Source organism: Lithobates pipiens, unplaced genomic scaffold (assembly GCF_037356315.1).
Source record: "Lithobates pipiens isolate NorthernLeopardFrog02 unplaced genomic scaffold, aLitPip1_a1.2 Scaffold_19, whole genome shotgun sequence".
Taxonomy (NCBI): Eukaryota; Metazoa; Chordata; class Amphibia; order Anura; family Ranidae; genus Lithobates; species Lithobates pipiens.
In genome coordinates, this window is record NW_027507764.1 from 64623399 (window position 1) to 64641681 (window position 18283).

The window sequence follows — 18283 nt, forward strand, 5'->3', positions numbered from 1 at the left end:
GCATACTAGCACATTATGCCATTGTCTTGCAGGTTTTTATATATATATATATATATATATATATATATATATATATATATATATATATATATATATATATATATATATATATATATATATATATATAAAAAAGGCTGAGGTTTACAGCCGCTTTAAAGTGACACTAAAGTTTGTTTTTTATTTAATAAAAAAGGGTTTATACTTACCTGCTCTGTTCAACAATATTGCAGTCCCTTACCTCTGCTTTAGCTGTCCTGCCTATGCAGTTTGTACCTTCTCCCTGCGAGTGCCACCATATTCATGTTGCTGTCTGAGCCCCTAACCAAAATTCCAAGGCCATTGCAAATGTTTTTGTATGCTGCCTTCTTGGCTTTACATTTATTTTTCTAATAAAACCACAATTTAGATAAATGGAAGGAAATGTACTCACTATCGCTCAGCTCCCAGAGCCGTGGAGGAAGGTCACTGAAGTAGTCGTGATTCAAAGCAGCCTGTGCAGATAGCCTATTTTTGGGGAAACACTGGAGCAATTTGGAGGCGATATCTTCAGCATGATTGATATAGCTCAGTCTGGAAAGAAAAATGATAAAATAAGATAGAAATACAAAAAGAAGCAATCACCTTGAGCTCTTTATTTTAAATAGAAAAAGTAGTCAGTAAAATAAATGGCATTCCCCATGAGACTTTTACTAAGTAGGCAAGCAACAAAGTTACATTACATGTGAACACTTATCTTGTAAACACCCTATTCAATTTTAAATAAAAATTAAAGGCAACACATTTGTGTATAAATATAAAAACCATTATAAATACTTGATTTCTCTCTTTTAAAGGGATCACGATCCCTAAAACAATAAAATTGGGATCTGGTGCCTAGTGATGCCATGCTTCCATCCCCTAGCATCTTATGCACAAATCCCCCAAAAAATGTCACGGGACTTTAAATGAGGCCTAACATTTGCATAAAAAAAATGAATTTATTGCACAATAGATGAAAACCTTATACATTTAATAGTACAGTTAGTAAAATAGCAATACAATTTGTGTACAACTACCATATATTGGCATACAATCTACATCATATTCATATAATAATTTATGTACAGATTCCAAATTTTTAAAAACATAGTAAGTGTATCCTATAACTCAACGTGTTTCGTGAATTTTGCTTCACGTCTTCAGGAGTAGATGCCCAAAGTTATATAAATCAGCTTGATAACTAATCTAAGATAACATATCCAAATGGTGACTGCCAAGTGTCTAGCCCGGGAATAGTGGAAGGAAAACATGGCACCCAGATGGGAAAATTGAGGAGCAGTGATGGTAAACCTTGGCACCCCAGATGTTTTGGAACTACAATTTCCGATAATGCTCCTGCACTCTGCAGTATAGTTGAGCATCATGGGAAATGTAGTTCCAAAACAAGGGTGCCAAGGCTCGCCATCACTGACCTAGAGTCTGAAAGTAGCAACAAAACTCCATATTCACCAGGTGCTGACGTGTGTAGATTGGGAAACTTCAACAACCAGAAACTTCGTCCCAAACGCAATTTTACTAACTTTCCAGTGAATGTCTGAGCAAGGGAGGGTGACAGCAGAAGACTGACCATTGGAGGACAGGAAGGCTGTTCACCCAGCATGTCCAAAAAACTGACCATATTGGCTCCTATGCCTAGCGTGGTCAGTTTGAAACAGAAGAGTTGGGGATGGGCAGGAACACCAGGTATTTCAAACAAAGGAAGCAATACAAAGAGAACAGGATACATTTTAACACAAGTACATGGTACAACAAGCACATATCAGGAATATGAAATGTTGGGGTAACATTCTTTATGGTGCCCAAATACTATCTCAAGATGGGCTTTAGAAAGAACTTTTGACCTTCATCACTATTGAAGGCCAATATATGGACTTCCAACTTTCGAGGCTGAAAGATGCTTTATTGGACAGTGACGATTAGATATGTGCTGAAAAATGTGTTAGTTTTCATTTCCACTTCATTTGTTATTTTTTTCTGGAAATTCGAAAATTAATAATTCTGAAATTGAAAATTCGGGAATTTGAAAATCCGGAAATTCGATAATCCAAAAATTTGAAAGAACGAAAATATGAAAATTCTAAATAATAACTAATAGTAACTAACTATCAAATTATAGGTATTGGAATTTCCTTTCAAATTTAGCTGTTAGTGAACCGAACGAATACGAATTTATCTGAAGTTACGAATTATCCAAAATAACAAATGCCGCATCTAAACAAATGGAACGTAAAAAATTAATAATAAAACGTTTTTATTATTATCATTGTTATTATTAATTTGTTATGTTCAATTCGTTTAGATACAGCACTCATTATTTTGTATAATTCGTAACTTCGAATAAATTTGTATTCGTTCACTAACAGCCAAATTATTTGGGATTTTCAAATTTTGAATTTCCGCATTTCCAAAATTTCAGAATTTTAGAATTTCAGAATGTTTCTAATTTCTGAATATTCGTAAAAATTTGGAAATTCGAATATTTGCCAATTTGTTGAAATTCCTTAAAAAATACATTTGGAGCGAAATGAATTGCACATGTCTAGTGACACTACAGACGTAAGTTTAACTGGTGAGATGATTTGGTGTCTTTATGGAGCTAAGAGAGACATGCAATGTTTTCCAGTGTTATATGAAAGACCACATCCTTGGTATCCGTTTAGATGCTGTGAAATTGTGTACCAGCCTAGGGAGTACGAACAAATGGATGTTGGAAATGCTTTCTTTGATAACTCTTTATCTGCAGATGGTGTTACCAAGAAACAGAGAAGAAACCACAACTGGCAGGATACATGATGTACCCAGGATAGCTCTAAGGACAGCCACAGACAACCCAACAATTAGAAGGGATGTTTCGGATTTTGAGTATTGAGACTGTCTCGCTGTTTCTGAACTCTCAGACAAAGGCAATAAGCTCCTTTGGTGCTCCTTTGGAAAGGCACTCGTTATTGAACAGGGAGATCTTCCAGCTTGTTTCAGTACCTCTCTGTGAACAAGCCCAATTATTTCTTCTGCTATGGTGCAGAAGAAAAGATCAAAATATTATGCATGTGCAGTTGTCATTGTCCAGTTGTCAAGCACAACAGCAAGTTCAGGAATTCTGGCAACTCTTTTAGGGTTTTTTTAGATCTTCCTGCTCATCCTTAAGAAAATATCTGCCAATCTAAGTCTATACTAGGTCAACTCTGTCACGGAATAAAACATTTATAACAAAGCATCTAGTGAAAGTACATTATTAAAAATTATGCAAGGACTTGCTAGTGATGTGGCTTCAGAGGGTGAAACCACAAAGAGCAACATGGAGACATAGTATCTGACACATCTGGAAGTGTCGGATGCTGAACATTCCAGGGAAAATATTGCTTTGCAAGAGAGCGAAGATTGGAGTCACTGAAAGTAGTATCACTAAGTATTATTAATGTGCTTGATTTTTGCAACAGAGGCACTACTATTTTCAATTTTTTTTTGTCCTTTTTTTCGCATCTACGATTTGCTGAGCTCCTCCAACCTCTAGTTTATTTCCACATGTACTCCCTCCAGTGTCAGTTGCACATCACTGCCGTGAAGCAGCTTCCCAATCATGAAACAAGTCTACACCATGTGTGTCAGCATGGTTGCTTGTAGTCACCACCAGGGGCTCATGTGATAGGCCGACACCACAGGAGAACAGTTAGGACCCCATTACAGGAAGTCCCTGAAAAGGACCTTCAATACAGGATCATAACGAAACCTGCAATTAAAAAAAAAAAAAGACTAAAAACAATGTCTGGAATTAAATGAAATTCAATAATGACAGCTGATATGGGATTTTACTGATTGGATTTAGATCGACCTTAAATCTCAAAGGGCAGGAGGTGAAAGGAAGTAAGATTTTATCTACAAGTTTGCCTTGATCTATCAAAGCAGTTAAGGGATGTTAAAAGTACACTCATGCACTCGCTCCATCAAGAGCAACATTTTGGAAGCTCTTAAATTTAAAAATGATACAATACACACAGGATCATAGAGCTGACCAATGAGAAAATAGCACATAGTAGAGATGCCAACCAAAATTACACAACTTACGTCTTCAAGCTCTCCATAGCAATACCATGAGAGTTATTCTGGTCATCATGTTTGGATGGGAAATAGCGCAATCGCCACTTTGAGGACTTGGGCAAATCTCAGCAGGTACCAATATCTTTTTACCATAAAAAAAATTTCCACATATTTACAACATACGCATACAGATCTATACTGCTTTAGTGGCTAAATATCCAATCTTCTGAAAGTCGAGTTTTAGTCCAAAAATATTTTGGCAGTAAACGTATCGGAGTTTAATCCTACGAACAGTTATAGGCTTCGTTTTCTGGTGAAGCAGCACAGCATGCTGTGATCCATCTACGACAATTACATCTAGCCTAAGGCGCATGTATGCTGAATTCTTCATTCTCGGCATCAGAGAGATGCCATAATGGGGAGTTCCGGAGATAGGGTGATGCAGTCATTACACTGGCATCACAGTAAGTCTTGTGATAATCCACTGAGTGTGCAAATTACATGGGACTTTCAAGATCTCACAAATTGCAAATGGATGATATATCAAAAATGTTGGATCTATTATTCATATAAAAGTTAAAAAAATATGAATCAAACTCCCAAATTATACACATCTCTTGTAGCAAGTTTAATTTTTAACATTAAATCTAGTATAATATTGTATTATATTTTGGGTAATGACATATGGAAAACATGTCCATCTATAATTCTATTAGGTTGGAAAGATGAATTATATCAACGTGTTTTTATGGACACTGTCCGCTTCATCCCAAATACCCAGTTATGGTAAATGTCCAAAACAGAGTAGAAATGGCAACAAAACCCAGCCCTCATGCAACTCACCACCTCTCACATGGTCCCCTCCCTTCGATTATCCACTAATAACAGTGTAAATAGGAACAGTTAGATGGAAAAGTGAGACCCTTAGACCTTCACAATGGAGCCTTCTGTGGTCGTTGCTGCTTCAGACATATAAGCACATTTTTGAATTGACAGGTTGGGGACCCTCCATGTTGAAGGGGTGTCTGCTGCCGCATGAAGGGACACCTCCATAAATCTCAGGAAAAGGAAGTATCAAATGCTACATGACGCAGGCACAACAAGATAAAGAAAGATTGTCCTGCTATACATGGAACACAAGGGGCAAGTAGAGAAGGATGCAGAAAGTTGGTGAATTGGGCTGGAGTATATATATATGACAAATTAAATGTAGAAAATGGTTGTTACTGTTCCACTTTAAAGGCTGCCCAAGATCCGTAGGTGGGCAGTGCTTAAAAGTGCAGGAGATGTGATGTCACCAAGTGATGCAACAGTGGACCAGATGTAGCTTCTTCATGTGAATCAGAAGCACATTGAGAAGATTAGAAGTAAAGGGAACAGTCCAAAAAGACAAAAGTAAAGGTGTAGCTATGCAGGTTGGCACTATTCCAGGCACGTAAGGCAAATGGTAAAATTTCTTTAATCCATACATTAAACAGGCAAGAGTAGCTTACATATTTTAAAAGAAAATCAATCCTTATTCGGAGCCTGGGCTATAATTAAGCATGGTATCCTGTCTGAAACACATAAGCTGCTCTCATGCTTGTGTTTTATATGGGTTGAAAAAAATATGCTGCTTATTGTACAAGCCTGGGAGAGTGCGGAAACCCTTATCTACATTGATGTCAAAGCTGACAGCTTTGGGTGTGCGTTGGACGACAACCTACAGCTGCTAACTGTGGTTTCATCACTTGAATGAGAAAAGTGCCTCTGACTGCATAGATCGAAAGGATGGTGGGGATTAAGGAGCAAGAAGTGCAAATGCCATGTCATGCATAGAGATTCTGCTTCTGACGAATTGTTGCCAGCAACAGGATCGTATGTGTGACTTTGGACTTGACATGGGGCTCTTTCCTGGAGTGGCTTCGGTCCTACCTATATTTTCAGGTGTATCTAATCACACAACTTGACAGGGTTAACTGTACTTGTTCAGTTTGCTAGGATCAGGTAACCAATACCAGTCTGTGTGAGGGCAGATGTGTCACCTCTGTATATCTTAAATCTGAACTCCAGACCAACTGCTAAATACACAGTTGAAATAAAAATATGCAAACTGTGCTATATGCCAATTCATTTGTTGCTCTTCTTTGCCAGCCTTGTGATCCATGAAAAATAGTAGAGCTGGGTTGAAGGTTCCTCTGTAGACTACACTACAGCTAAGCAATACAATCTGGGCAAGGTGCTCCCCAACTCGTAATTGAACAGCTGTAACTTATTCATGAGGTCATCACTGGGTTCTCTCCTTTTGTAACTATGTTCACATGTGCACTGTGCAAAGCAATAGAGCCATTGGCTCAAACTGCTGCACCTCCCAGCCTTAAAGAGGAAGTAAACCCTAATGGGTTTACTTCCTCTTTCATTCCCTGCAAAGGCAAAGCATAATGGACTACTATGCATCGCATAGTAGCCCATTATGTGTCACTTACCTGACACAGGAGCCATCGATGTCACCGCTGTCCCCTGTAGTCCGGCGCATCCATCTTTTCGGTGGGGTCTCGCAGCTCCGCCACTGTCATTCGGCAGAGCCACGATGACGTCACTCCCGCGCATGCGCACGGGAGCCGACACGCGCGGCAGCTCCATTGTTGGAAATGCCGCGCTCAGTGCGCCTGCGCGCCGCTGTCTACGGCGCATGCGCCGTAGACAGCGGTGCCTGTCTTCGGGCAAATATCTCCTAAAACGTATAGGTATAGGAGATATTTCTTGGACCTACAGGTAAGCCTTAATCTAGGCTTACATGTAGGTCAAAGTGGTTTGTAAGGGTTTACAACCACTTTAAGGCCTCATTAACAAAACAGAGTATGGCCTTGGCGCAGGTCAAAAGCCTGTGAACGCAAGCATGACAGCTGGCTATAAGGTGGCTGAATATTAAAATGAGGACAGCAGATAAAAACAAAGCAGAGAAGAAGGCGCTTCTACGTGCAGTAATAAAACTTTTTAATGACAAGGAAGGGTTAAAAAAAACCTTACAAGATGGAAGTGAAAAACAGACATATCAATATCAGGGTCCTGATAGCACAGCCCTCCATCTTGGATCAGAGAGAGAGTTTTTACCACAGCTGGATGGCTGGAACTTCCACCTGCAGCGGTCTTACTCCCAGGAGGCATGCCTCCTGCTGCAGATTATGAATTCATCGATATGCCTGTTTTTCACTTTCATCTTGCAGTGTTTTTAACCCTTCCTGGTCACTAAAGTGTCTTAGAATCACCTTCTTCTCTGCTTTGTTTTTCCTATAGCATGTGCTTCCCTCTTCTGAAGTGCTACTGTGGTGCAATAATCACATCCCAAGAGCCAGTCATGTACTGTTTGATAAGGTCTCCTTGTTATCTAGAGCGCCCTATTCTCCACACTTGCAGTTAATAACACATCTACCCATTATCTGTGACCTCACTAGAGGGATCTTCCATACAATTCACAGAAGAGGTTAATAAGTTTCTGCATGATAAGTCGTTGGAAGCATTCATTACTGCTCAGTATGGAATACTTATATGACCATCCGTCATTGTAACATATTTTTGCATAACTAGACCGCGGTAAGTGTCATCTTTCTCTCAATGACTGCTAAAGCCCATAATTTATAGAATAATAGTGAACTTGTAAAATATACAAAGCTGTTCTGCAAGGCACATGTACTGTCATTGGCTGAAGGGGAGACAAGACCCGTAAAAGCTGGTCAAACCTGGATTCAATTGCATTCGCTTCCTACGGAATGAACCGTTATTCGCTCTGTGCGTGGACCTGCCAGCATCTCACAGCTTGACAAACTTTATACTGAGGATCAAAGGAGCCAGACGAAACGTTTTTGACCAAACAGTGAGTGCAGATAGTCAACTGTACAGGTAGTCTGACAGCCATGGGAACCAGTTGTCATGATAGACTAGCCAACAGTGGAGATTCATCCATCCATGCTCCTGTATGATATGATGTCTTAAGCCTAGTACACACATGCCCAAATGTTTGGCGGCATCAGCCGGTTCAGCCTGTGTGTACTGCAGCTGGTCCAACAGAAGCTGGCTGTTCGAAGGGGCATGACCAAAAGAGGTTCACCAATCGACTCCCAATCAGCCCTCTCAGCCAATGGCTATATGGTAAGTGCTGACTGGAGTGTTCTGGTGGGGGGCCCTCTAACAGAACACAATACAACAGCAGGGGAGATGGCTGTACTAACATTGGGTCGTTAGAACAGTGGCTCTGACCTGAGCTGTCAGGTTTTTTTTGTTCAGCCCGTAGGGTTGAATGGAAAAAAAAATAGTAGTGGGCAGGACTAGGTGTGGCCAGATTCTAATTGACAAGCTACAGGCCTTGATGAGTGGGTGCCAGTCTTGAGGAGTGATCCTTCTGAGGCAGATTGGATTTGCATATCAACATGTGACACTAGGCAACTAAAATCCAATGAATAAAAGGGGTGGTACGTTCCAGGCCATTCATTTTGAATGGCAATCCCAAAACTGTACAGTGGAGCCAAATGCATCGTAGCAGGGCTGGGACTGGGGTAGGCGAGAGGGGCGGCTACCCTGGGTGCAATGTTTTACTGTAGGGATGAGGGTGCCTTCCTTCTGTTACAAGGCTGACCGGAGTAGTGACAGCTGCAGTAATTTTGACAAGCTGGTGACTGTTGAGCGTAGGCTCCCCTTAGCCTGCACATCATAAATGGGGGAGTGGGGGGGGGTCGGTTTGGCATTTTTGCCCTGAGCGCTGGATGACCTTGTCCCAGCACTGCATCGCAGCACACCACAATGTATATACAACACAATAAGAGGAATAATTTAAAATTGAGCAGCCAGAATTGAAAGTGGCAACCTACCAGCTTCTAGTGTTCATTGTCAAGCCTTAACGGAACGATGGCCAAGGCTCATTGACGCACATGGGGAGCAAAGGCTGGCCTGTGTAGTCAGATCCAATAGAAGAATTAATGAAGCTCAAATTGCTTTAAAAGTTAATGTTAGTTCCGATAGAAATGTGTCAGAACACACAGAGCATAGCAGTTTGTTGTGCATGGGGGCAGCATAGCCGCACACCGGTCAGGGCACTCATGGTAACCCGTGTCCACAGCCAAAAGCACCTACAATGGGCACATGAGCATCAGATCTGGACCATGGAGCAATGAAAGAAGGTGACCTGAATGATGAATTTAAGAATGGTATTTTGAACACAACGAGTTTAAAGTGTTGCAACAAAGGAAGGGAGTAAGGGAAGGGGGAAATTTTGGACTTTATATTAAACACACCACCGGAATCAAATGAATCAATTAATACGTTTAGCTTAACATTTTTTTGGATATAAGCGACAATGCTGGACAAAATAAAAAATTCATCATAGTACATAACATACAAAATATACAATAAACATGATTGGTAAATCACATAATAAAATTGGCTAAATCATAAAATTATAATATAATAGTTACATAATAAGCCTCACTGTATCCAAATGGTAACATAAGACGAGTTTAAAGTGTTGACTCAAATTCTCCAGATCTCAATCCAAATCGAGGAGCTGCGAGATGTGCTGTAAAAACAGATCTGATCCATGGAGGCCTCACCTCACAACTTACAGAACTTAAAAGCAGGGGTAGGCAACCTTGGCACTCCAGCTGTTTTGAAACTACAAATCCCATCATGCCTCTACCTCTAGGAGTCATGTCTGTGATTGTCAGGATCTTGCAATGTCTCATGGGACTTATAGTTTCACCACAGCTGGAGGGCCGAGGTTGCCTACCCCTCGGCCCTTAAAGTGGTTGTATAGTCCTTTTTGGGACTTTTAGCTACAGGAAAGCCTATAAGAAGGCTTACCTATAGGTAAAAAAAATATCTCCTAAACCTGTACGATTTAGGAGTTATTCCCCTCGCAATGCGCCGCTGACTGCAGCGGCGCATGCACACAGGGGTTTCCCGGCTGAAAGCCCGGCAGACGACGGACCCTGCCGGGAAGAAATCTCCCGCACGCATGCTCGGGAGTAACGATATCGCGGCTCCGGCCACTCACAGCGCCGGAGCCGCGATACCCGGAAGAAACGCAGAGGGAACATGTCAGCTCCCTCGGCTTGGATCGGACCAAATGGGGCTTTGTTCTAAGGTTAGTATTTTATAATGAGCTAGTATGCGGTGCATACTAGCTCATTATGCCTTTTCCTTTGCAGGTAGGAAAAAACAAACACATTAGCGGGTATACAACCGCTTTAAGCTGTGGTGAATCTACAAGTCCCATGAGACATTGCAAGACCCTGACAATCACCTGACCCCTGTTACTGGCAGCTTGGTGCCAGATACCACAGCCTACCTTTAGGGGTTTAGTGGAATCCATGCCTTAACGGGTTATGGTGAGTGGTCGCAATGTTAGGGCTTATCGGTGTAAATTGGTTGTATTGTGTTTCAGAGTGTGATGTTGATGCAGTAACTTCACACATTTGTTATTTTTAAATAAAGCTCAAGAAAATTCAGTAAAAAATAAAGAATTAAAAAAATATATTTTCAACTGGCTAAAGTATTTGGGATTTAGATACCGGGGCTTCCAAATTCATTTTGCTGCAAGTCTGGTCATATTGAATAACAACATTGGAATATGTGTGGTCCTTTTCATAGACTTGAAATTAAGTCTCGATTTACTGTGACTGCAGCCAGCCATTATGTTTGCCAAATGCATTGAACACAAATTTAAAATATTTTTTAAATTCAATAAAAAAAAAAAATGACCTCATGGTCTGTGTTTGAGACTTTGGGCCTTGGTGCCGGGACTTAAAGAAGTCCCTGCCTTAATGGTTGCCAGACAGGACCATTTTCCTTAATCCACTTCAAAGCCTTCCTTGCTTTTAGATAATTGCTTTTCAGCTGAATTTGTTCAACTTAAAAAAATTTAATTAAAAAAAGAAGAAGCACAAAATACATTCATTTTTTTTTTTTTTTTTTTGTAAATGGCAGGTCAACAGTCGGTCAAACAAAATGCAAGTCTCACTTTAATAGGGGACAGTGGACTGCTACAGGCATGTGCCATGAACTCCTGAACTCCTGATTCCTGCTCAAGAGCAAGTCTACGCCATATAATTATTAGGACAGGAGCCTTTTAAATAAACAGAGATTAGTCTTGTCTCTGCATATGCGATTAGTGCACAAGGATTAAAAAAGGTAAATACGTCCCACTGTATACTGCTGGTGTTTTATCATGAATCTGGGGATCGGATGTCAAATTACAGGCACAGTCTTGTATTTCTTGTCTATACTCCAAGTATTTTATTCCAGACATTAGCTTCCTTCTAGACATAGACAGAAGCGGCTTTACATACAGGTTAAATTGCTCTGCCCAATCTAAGTTCTTATTAATCACTTCCAATAAAAGGATCATTTCAATCGTCTAAAATGTTTAAGGAATTCTTTCCTTGACAAAAACAAAGTCATATATCTCTAACAGATCATAACGCTGGGAAGCCAGGTTGTACCTGTCAATGGTCACTATTCATGAACAGAATTCAGTATTTGTAATGCAATAAATCCCAGTCACCATCTTTAGAATATTGATGTTATTTACTTTCATCTGGAAGGATACAGTGCGGTGGAACAGTGTTCCCCGCTTTGCAGTTGTATTTAAAATGTCGCTATTTTTTTCTATGGCTTATTTAAAAGGCTTACCTGTATTTAGCAATTTTTTTTTTATAGATGCCAGGGCAACTTTGAAAAAAAAAAAAAAATTCTCTCTGAGGCTGGGTTCACACTGGTGCGAACACAGACATTGCATGTTATTTGCACCACATTTCTGTGCAGATCACATGCGATGTCTGTGCGATGCAAATTCAGCCAATACAAACCGTATGGCTGAAATTGCATCACAATCACACCCTTTTTTTGGTCCATACTGGAATCGGACCGCATTGGTGATCCTATTCCTGTACCATTTGACAGTTCGCACTGCTATCTGCGAACCGATCTGGGGGTGTCATTAAAGTGGTTAAGCCACTCAATGACATTGCTACAATCTCTGCTGCTATATTAAATAATGCCCCCAGTGTGTGCGTTTTAAAAAAAAAATGCCACTGTGTAGCTCATTTTATAGCGCCGATCGGTACGCACGTGACTGGCTGCCACTCTCCCCTCTCCACCACAGCGGGCGGGGCTGAGAAACCCCCGCTGATGTAATTTAGGAGGAGAGAAGAGGTGAGAGGTGGCTGGTCACGTGAGTGCCGATCGCCACTATGAAATGAGGTACACAGCTGCATTTTTTTTAAACACACATGCATTGGGGACATTATTTATATAGCCATGTGGATTGTAGCAATGTCATTATGTTATGATAGCAGCAGGAGTGGATGGAGTTGACAGGCAGGGAGGGGAGTTGCGAGAGGACGGGGGAGAGCAGAGAGGAGAGCTGCGTTTGACGGAGGCACGTAAACAGACCACGGTGTCAGGGCTCAGCAGCCATGATAAACCATGGTCAGTTTACAGGGGGGAACACCAAGCCTGAATCTGACTTGTATGGCCCGCAAAAGGTCAATTAGAGGAAATGCATAATACTTTTTTGGGAAAATCACTTGAATCTGTATAAAATACACAGAATCATAACGCTAAATTGATCAACCATTGAATATCATAATAAAAATTTAATGGAACGCTTGGTGGAAGAAAAACAATCAAATATACTAACAGTATTGGCTTATCAGCAGGCTAGATGCATCATATTGAGACGATGTTCACTAATAGGTATAAACAAAAATAACATATGATTATAAATGACATAGAACAATATTACAAAAACGTAACAAGACATAATGCTAATCTTTATGGATAAAGGCATTAATGTCTATGTCAACATTAAGGCCCAAGGGTCGAAGACCTTATTATCCTATATATCCAGCTCATCTCTAACTTGGGGATGGCACGTCTTTTAGGTTCCCCTGTCCAAGGTAATTTGAGTCTGTCAATCCCAATAAATGAGGTACCCTTAGAATTTTTATTGTGTACCTCCAGATAGTGTCTGGAGATGGGGTGACCCTTAAAACCTCTTAATGTTTCCAATGTGTTCATTCAATCTCACTTGCAATGGTCGTACTGTATATCCAACGTACTGAAACCCGCAAGGGAAAGTCAGAAGATAAACCACATTGGGAGTAGAACATGTCGTGAATGATTTTATTGGAAATTTATGCTTAAAGAGGTGAACTTGCTAGTTTTTTTTATCCCAAATAGTATTAATGGAACATACTGCACACTTTTTATATCTATAATATCCTAAGTTTTGAAAAAATATTGGTTTATTATTTGGGGGATCACAAACGCTAGGAATTCTTTGATAGAGGGAACACCCCTAAAAACTACTTGTGGTTTTACAGGGAGAATGGGTCCAAGTAAATGGTCATTTTTAAGTATATGCCAGAAATTATTCTCTTGACTAGTCACTGGGATTTTGTCAGGCAATAGATGATCACGGTCCAATGCCTGGACCTCCGTAAACCTTTGGTTTATGGGTCGGATACCCTTTTTCATTAAACCTATCAGTCAGAATTTTAGCCTGTATATTAAAATCTTCCATTCTTGTGCTGTTCGGTCTCATTTGCATCTATTGGCTTTTGGGAACCGAACACAGCCTTGAGCTGTGATGGCAACTCTCATGAGGGATGAAAGAATTTTGATCTGTTGTTTTAAAATGGGTGGAGGTCAGCAGTTCATCACCTTCGCTCCAAATCTTTAGATCCAAAAAGTTAATAGTTTGTTGACTAGCCTCATATTTGAATTCAATGCCTCTATTATTTAAACCTTCCATGAAAATAAGTAAAGATTTCAGGGTCCCATTCCATAGTCATTGATATACCTAGAGCATAAGCCTAATTCAGGTCTAAATTGGGTATATATGAGGTCGCCCTCCCATTTGCCCATAAAGAGATTGGCTACGCTGGGGGCAAATTTAGCCCCCATAGCCACACCTTTCTTCTGGAGATAATATTGGTTATTAAACCAGAAGAAATTATGCGTAGTCACATATTCAAGAAGTTCCATAATTAACCTTTTCTGTCTATTGGGCAAAGATGGATCCTTATTGAGAAAAATACTTAACTGATGAAATTCCCCATTGATGTGGGATTATTGTGTACAAAGATGTAACGTCGGTGGTGACCAATCAATAACCCTCTTTGTATGTACAATCCTTAAGGAAATTGATGGTATGTCTGCTATCTTTAATGTATGCTGGTAATGATTTCACTAATGGAGGGTGGACAGGGTCCTTGTGGATCTTGGGCTGGTAATTTATAATGGAATATGTGAGGATGCAGGTATAAGAAACAATGTCTCCTTTTTATTGATTATATCAGAGTTATAACCAAAATTTACGATTTGCTTAAGTTCCTTTTTATATCTAAATCGTGGATCTGATTGAAGGGGTGTCCAAGTGTCCCGATCACCAACAATTTTATCCAATTCTCTGAGGTAGTCAACCTTATCAAGAATAACTAACAGCGGATAAGGGGGGGCCCCCTTATCCACTGGTCTAATAACAAGGTCCCTCTGTTGACACAACTGATCCAATCTCAGCTGTAAATCTTTAGCCATTTTAACTTTCTGTACTCTAGACTAATTGAGGAAGATGAACCTCCTGGAGGATTGAAAAAGGCAGGTGTTGGCTAAAGCAGAATGTCTAACATGTGTGGGGTTGATTCCATTACTACAGTACTTATGGGATTTGACATCATGTATCTTTTGACATTGTGTTCGCATGTACTTAGAGCTGCACGAATAATCATTAAAAAAAAAACGCAATCTCGATTCACCCCCTCTGATGATCTCTCCTGCTGAGAGTAGGCGATTCTTTCATATAAAAAAGTGGAGAGATTATCTGCTCACTCGGCTGTCAAAAGAAAGCATCCCGGGCAATCTGCCAAGTGTAGAACTTGAAACATTGTACCTAACCTACTTCTTAGATCAAAGGAATAGAACTTCTTGTGTAAACAAATAATCTGGGCAGTCTGCCAAGCTTTCAACCACTGTAAATGCAGGAAGTTTAACCACTTAGGCCCCTTTCACACTGGGACGGTGCGGGCGTCAGCTGTAAAGCGCCGCTATTTTTTTTTGCGGCGGTATGCGGCCGCTAGCGGGGCAGTTTTAAAGGGTTAAAATCACCCGCAAAGCGCCGCTTTACCGGCGGTATAGCCGCGCTGCCCCATTGATTTCAATGGGTAGGAGCGATTTAGGAGCAGTAAATACACCATTCAAAAGATGCAGCTGGCAGGACTTTTTTCACCATCCTGCCAGCGCACCCTCCGGCTTTCACACTGGAGTCAAAGGGGGTGGTTTGTTCAGGCGCTATTTTTAGCGCTGTAACACCTGAAAACCGCCCAAGGGTGAAGGGGGCCTTAAAGTCTAAATCTTTTTCTGACACTTCTTTCTTAAATTAAAATCAATATTTTTTGCTAGAAAATTACTTGGAACCCCCAAACATTATATATATATATATATATACACACACACACACACAATATATGTGTGTGTGTGTGTGTGTGTGTGTGTGTGTATAAAATATATAATTTTAGCAGAGACCCTAGGGAATAAAATGGCAATTACTGAAATATTTTATGGTAATGTGTTTGCCCAGCAGTCTTTCAAATGCAACTGTTTGGGAAAAAAATACACTTCAATAAAAAAAAAAAAAAATGAAACGGTAAAGTTAGCACAATTTTTTTTTGTTTTAATGTGAAAGATGATGTTACGCTACGAGAATCGTGATCTATCTTATAAGCAAAAAAAATTGTGATTCTCATTTTAGCCAGAATCGTGCAGCTCAACGTGTACTTATGTATGTCCATGCATGTCTGAAATTTCAGGGTTTCGGAGGTGCAAATTTAAGACCTTTATCCAAAATGGAAGCTGATAAGCTGATAAGCCAATACTGTTAGTAGATTTGATTGTTTTTCTTCCACCTAGCGGTCCACTTAATTTTACATTTTCTATGATATTCAATAGTTGGTCGATTTAGCATTGTGATTCTGTGTATTTTATACAGATTCTAGTGATTTTTCAAAGAATGTATTATGCATTTCCTCTAATTGACCTTTCACAGGCCATATGAGTCAGTTTGAGGCTTGGTGTTATCTTTTAGATTATGTATGCTTGTGTGTCACAATATGGCGGCCAGATGAAAACGAGGCTTGGTTTTCCTTGTGTGATATAAAAGGTGATGGTTCAGCACATCGCCTGTGCCCCCGGAAGACATCACGTATGACAAAACATGTGAGGCAGAGCTACACTCTGATGTCATCACACTCCACGTGACCCCGGAAGTACGGGTGTTTTTTACAATTTTTGCCAGCTGTTTGTCATTGCGGCTGTACCCATTTGATCTTAGCAATAAAGGCTACCCCTTTTCTTTCAAATATGTTTATTAAAATTTCCATTCAGGTACAATAAAAACACAGCAGAAATCATGTATATAGATACAACAGACAATCCATAAGCTGATGAAGAAATAACAGTATTTGAGAGTCATCGGTAATGTAGATAACTTTAGAAGGTATGACCTAACATGGAGCAATAATGTCCCTGCAGCAACCTTTATGGCAGTAGATTAAAATTTCCCCAACACCCCTATAGGGAGCAAACTGTGTTCAGGATAAGCTATCAGCAGGATACAGGCAACACTTAGCTCGAGGTCTTGAAGATGTGACTAAAAGTAGTATGATCAACACAGTCATACTTCTACTGAAAGCCAAAAAATAAAATAACTAACATAAGCAACATACAATTTAAAGGGGAAAGGTAAGGGAACACACAGTTACCAACATGCCAGGCTGATAATACTTATTCAGTAGTATTAAAGTTTAAGGTCTTTAGCTGCATCAGGGTGAATAAACCAGGACTGCCATTTATGTATGAATTGGGTGACCTTATGATTTTTAAATGCCAATAATTTCTCATATTGGCATTGTATGTTTATCCTTGTAATTACATCTCTCTTATTAGGTATATCAGGAGATTTCCATTTACTTGCTATTGCAGTCCTAGCTGCGAAGAGGACATGAGCAATTACCGTCTTTACCGAAGTATGATAGAATTCCAGTCCTATATGTAAGAGAGCTAATTCCAGCGAAAACGGTTTAAAGTGACCTGTGATTTCGCTAATGAGTAAGGCTACAGTGTCCCAGAAGGACGTTATATGAGGGCAGGCCCATAGAACATGCAACAGGTTACTTGTGTGATGGCATTGTCTCCAGCAACTTTTTGAGGAGTCTTTATATATTTTTGACAGCCTATATGGTGTCATATACCACCTATGGTAAATCTTTTGGTAGTTGTCCCACTGTTCGACACAAGCGGACATGCTAAAACTAGAATTTATGGCTTTCATCCATTGGTGTAGGGAAAATTCTTTCTGCAATTCTTTCTCCCATTTGCACATTTCGGTCGTTTTAGCCAAAAGTGTGGGGCCAGTCAGGAAGTTGTAGAAGAAAAAAATACCACGAGTCGATTTAGGCGATTTCCCTTGAAGAAATTCCCATATAGAATGTGCAACTTCTACCTGCTCCTTGCATTTAGTGGTTGAATGAAAGTGTCTAATTTGTAATGACCTATAATTATCACTAGGTAAGCTGCTTTTATGCAAAGAGTAAGCACTGATTGTGGCGCAAAACGTGTCAGAATTTTCCTGTACCCAGTTATGTGACCCACGTTGTTTCAATTAAAGATGGGATTTCAAGTCTTTTTCCAGTGTGCGGCTATCCAGATTTTGTCCTACTTGTTTGCTAAGAAGTAGATCCCTCGGTTATGACAATCTCTCGTGTCAAACTCCTTAATTAGCCATTCATATGTTTTGATCAGAATATTAAGTTTATGTGGGATGCTTATGTGTGGTGTACTGGAAATTAAAGCTTGTTATGCAATAAGGGTGGCTTCCAACGTGGGATGGTGCACTATGGAAGGTATTTTGGGGGACATAAGTGAAACTGAAAGAAGTGCAAGGAAATCCCAGTGGTTTATAATGCTTTGTTCCATGTCAACCCATAATTTATCCGCAGTCAGCTTAATCCAGTGTTTAATTTGGTCTAGTAAGGACACATAGTAATAACCCTTCAAAACTGGTAAACCAATACCACCATTAGCTCTAGTCGTTTGTAGTAATGAGAGGGCAATTCTCAGGTTCTTACTTTGCCAAATATAGTTCCTTAATAGAGAGTTACAGCGTGTGAAAAAGCTGGAG

The 18283-nt window shown here is 40.0% G+C and overlaps 1 protein-coding gene across 5 annotated transcripts in view; it reads right to left on the minus strand.

The window, feature by feature from the left end:
- CDK14 (cyclin dependent kinase 14) overlaps positions 1 to 18283 on the minus strand; it is a 656595-nt gene that overhangs the window by 157741 nt on the left and 480571 nt on the right. For all 5 annotated transcript variants that reach the window (XM_077490836.1, XM_077490834.1, XM_077490833.1 and 2 more), the window contains one exon: positions 431 to 570. In XM_077490836.1, coding sequence (XP_077346962.1) covers positions 431 to 570 — 140 coding nt within the window. The remainder of the gene's footprint in view (positions 1 to 430; positions 571 to 18283) is intronic.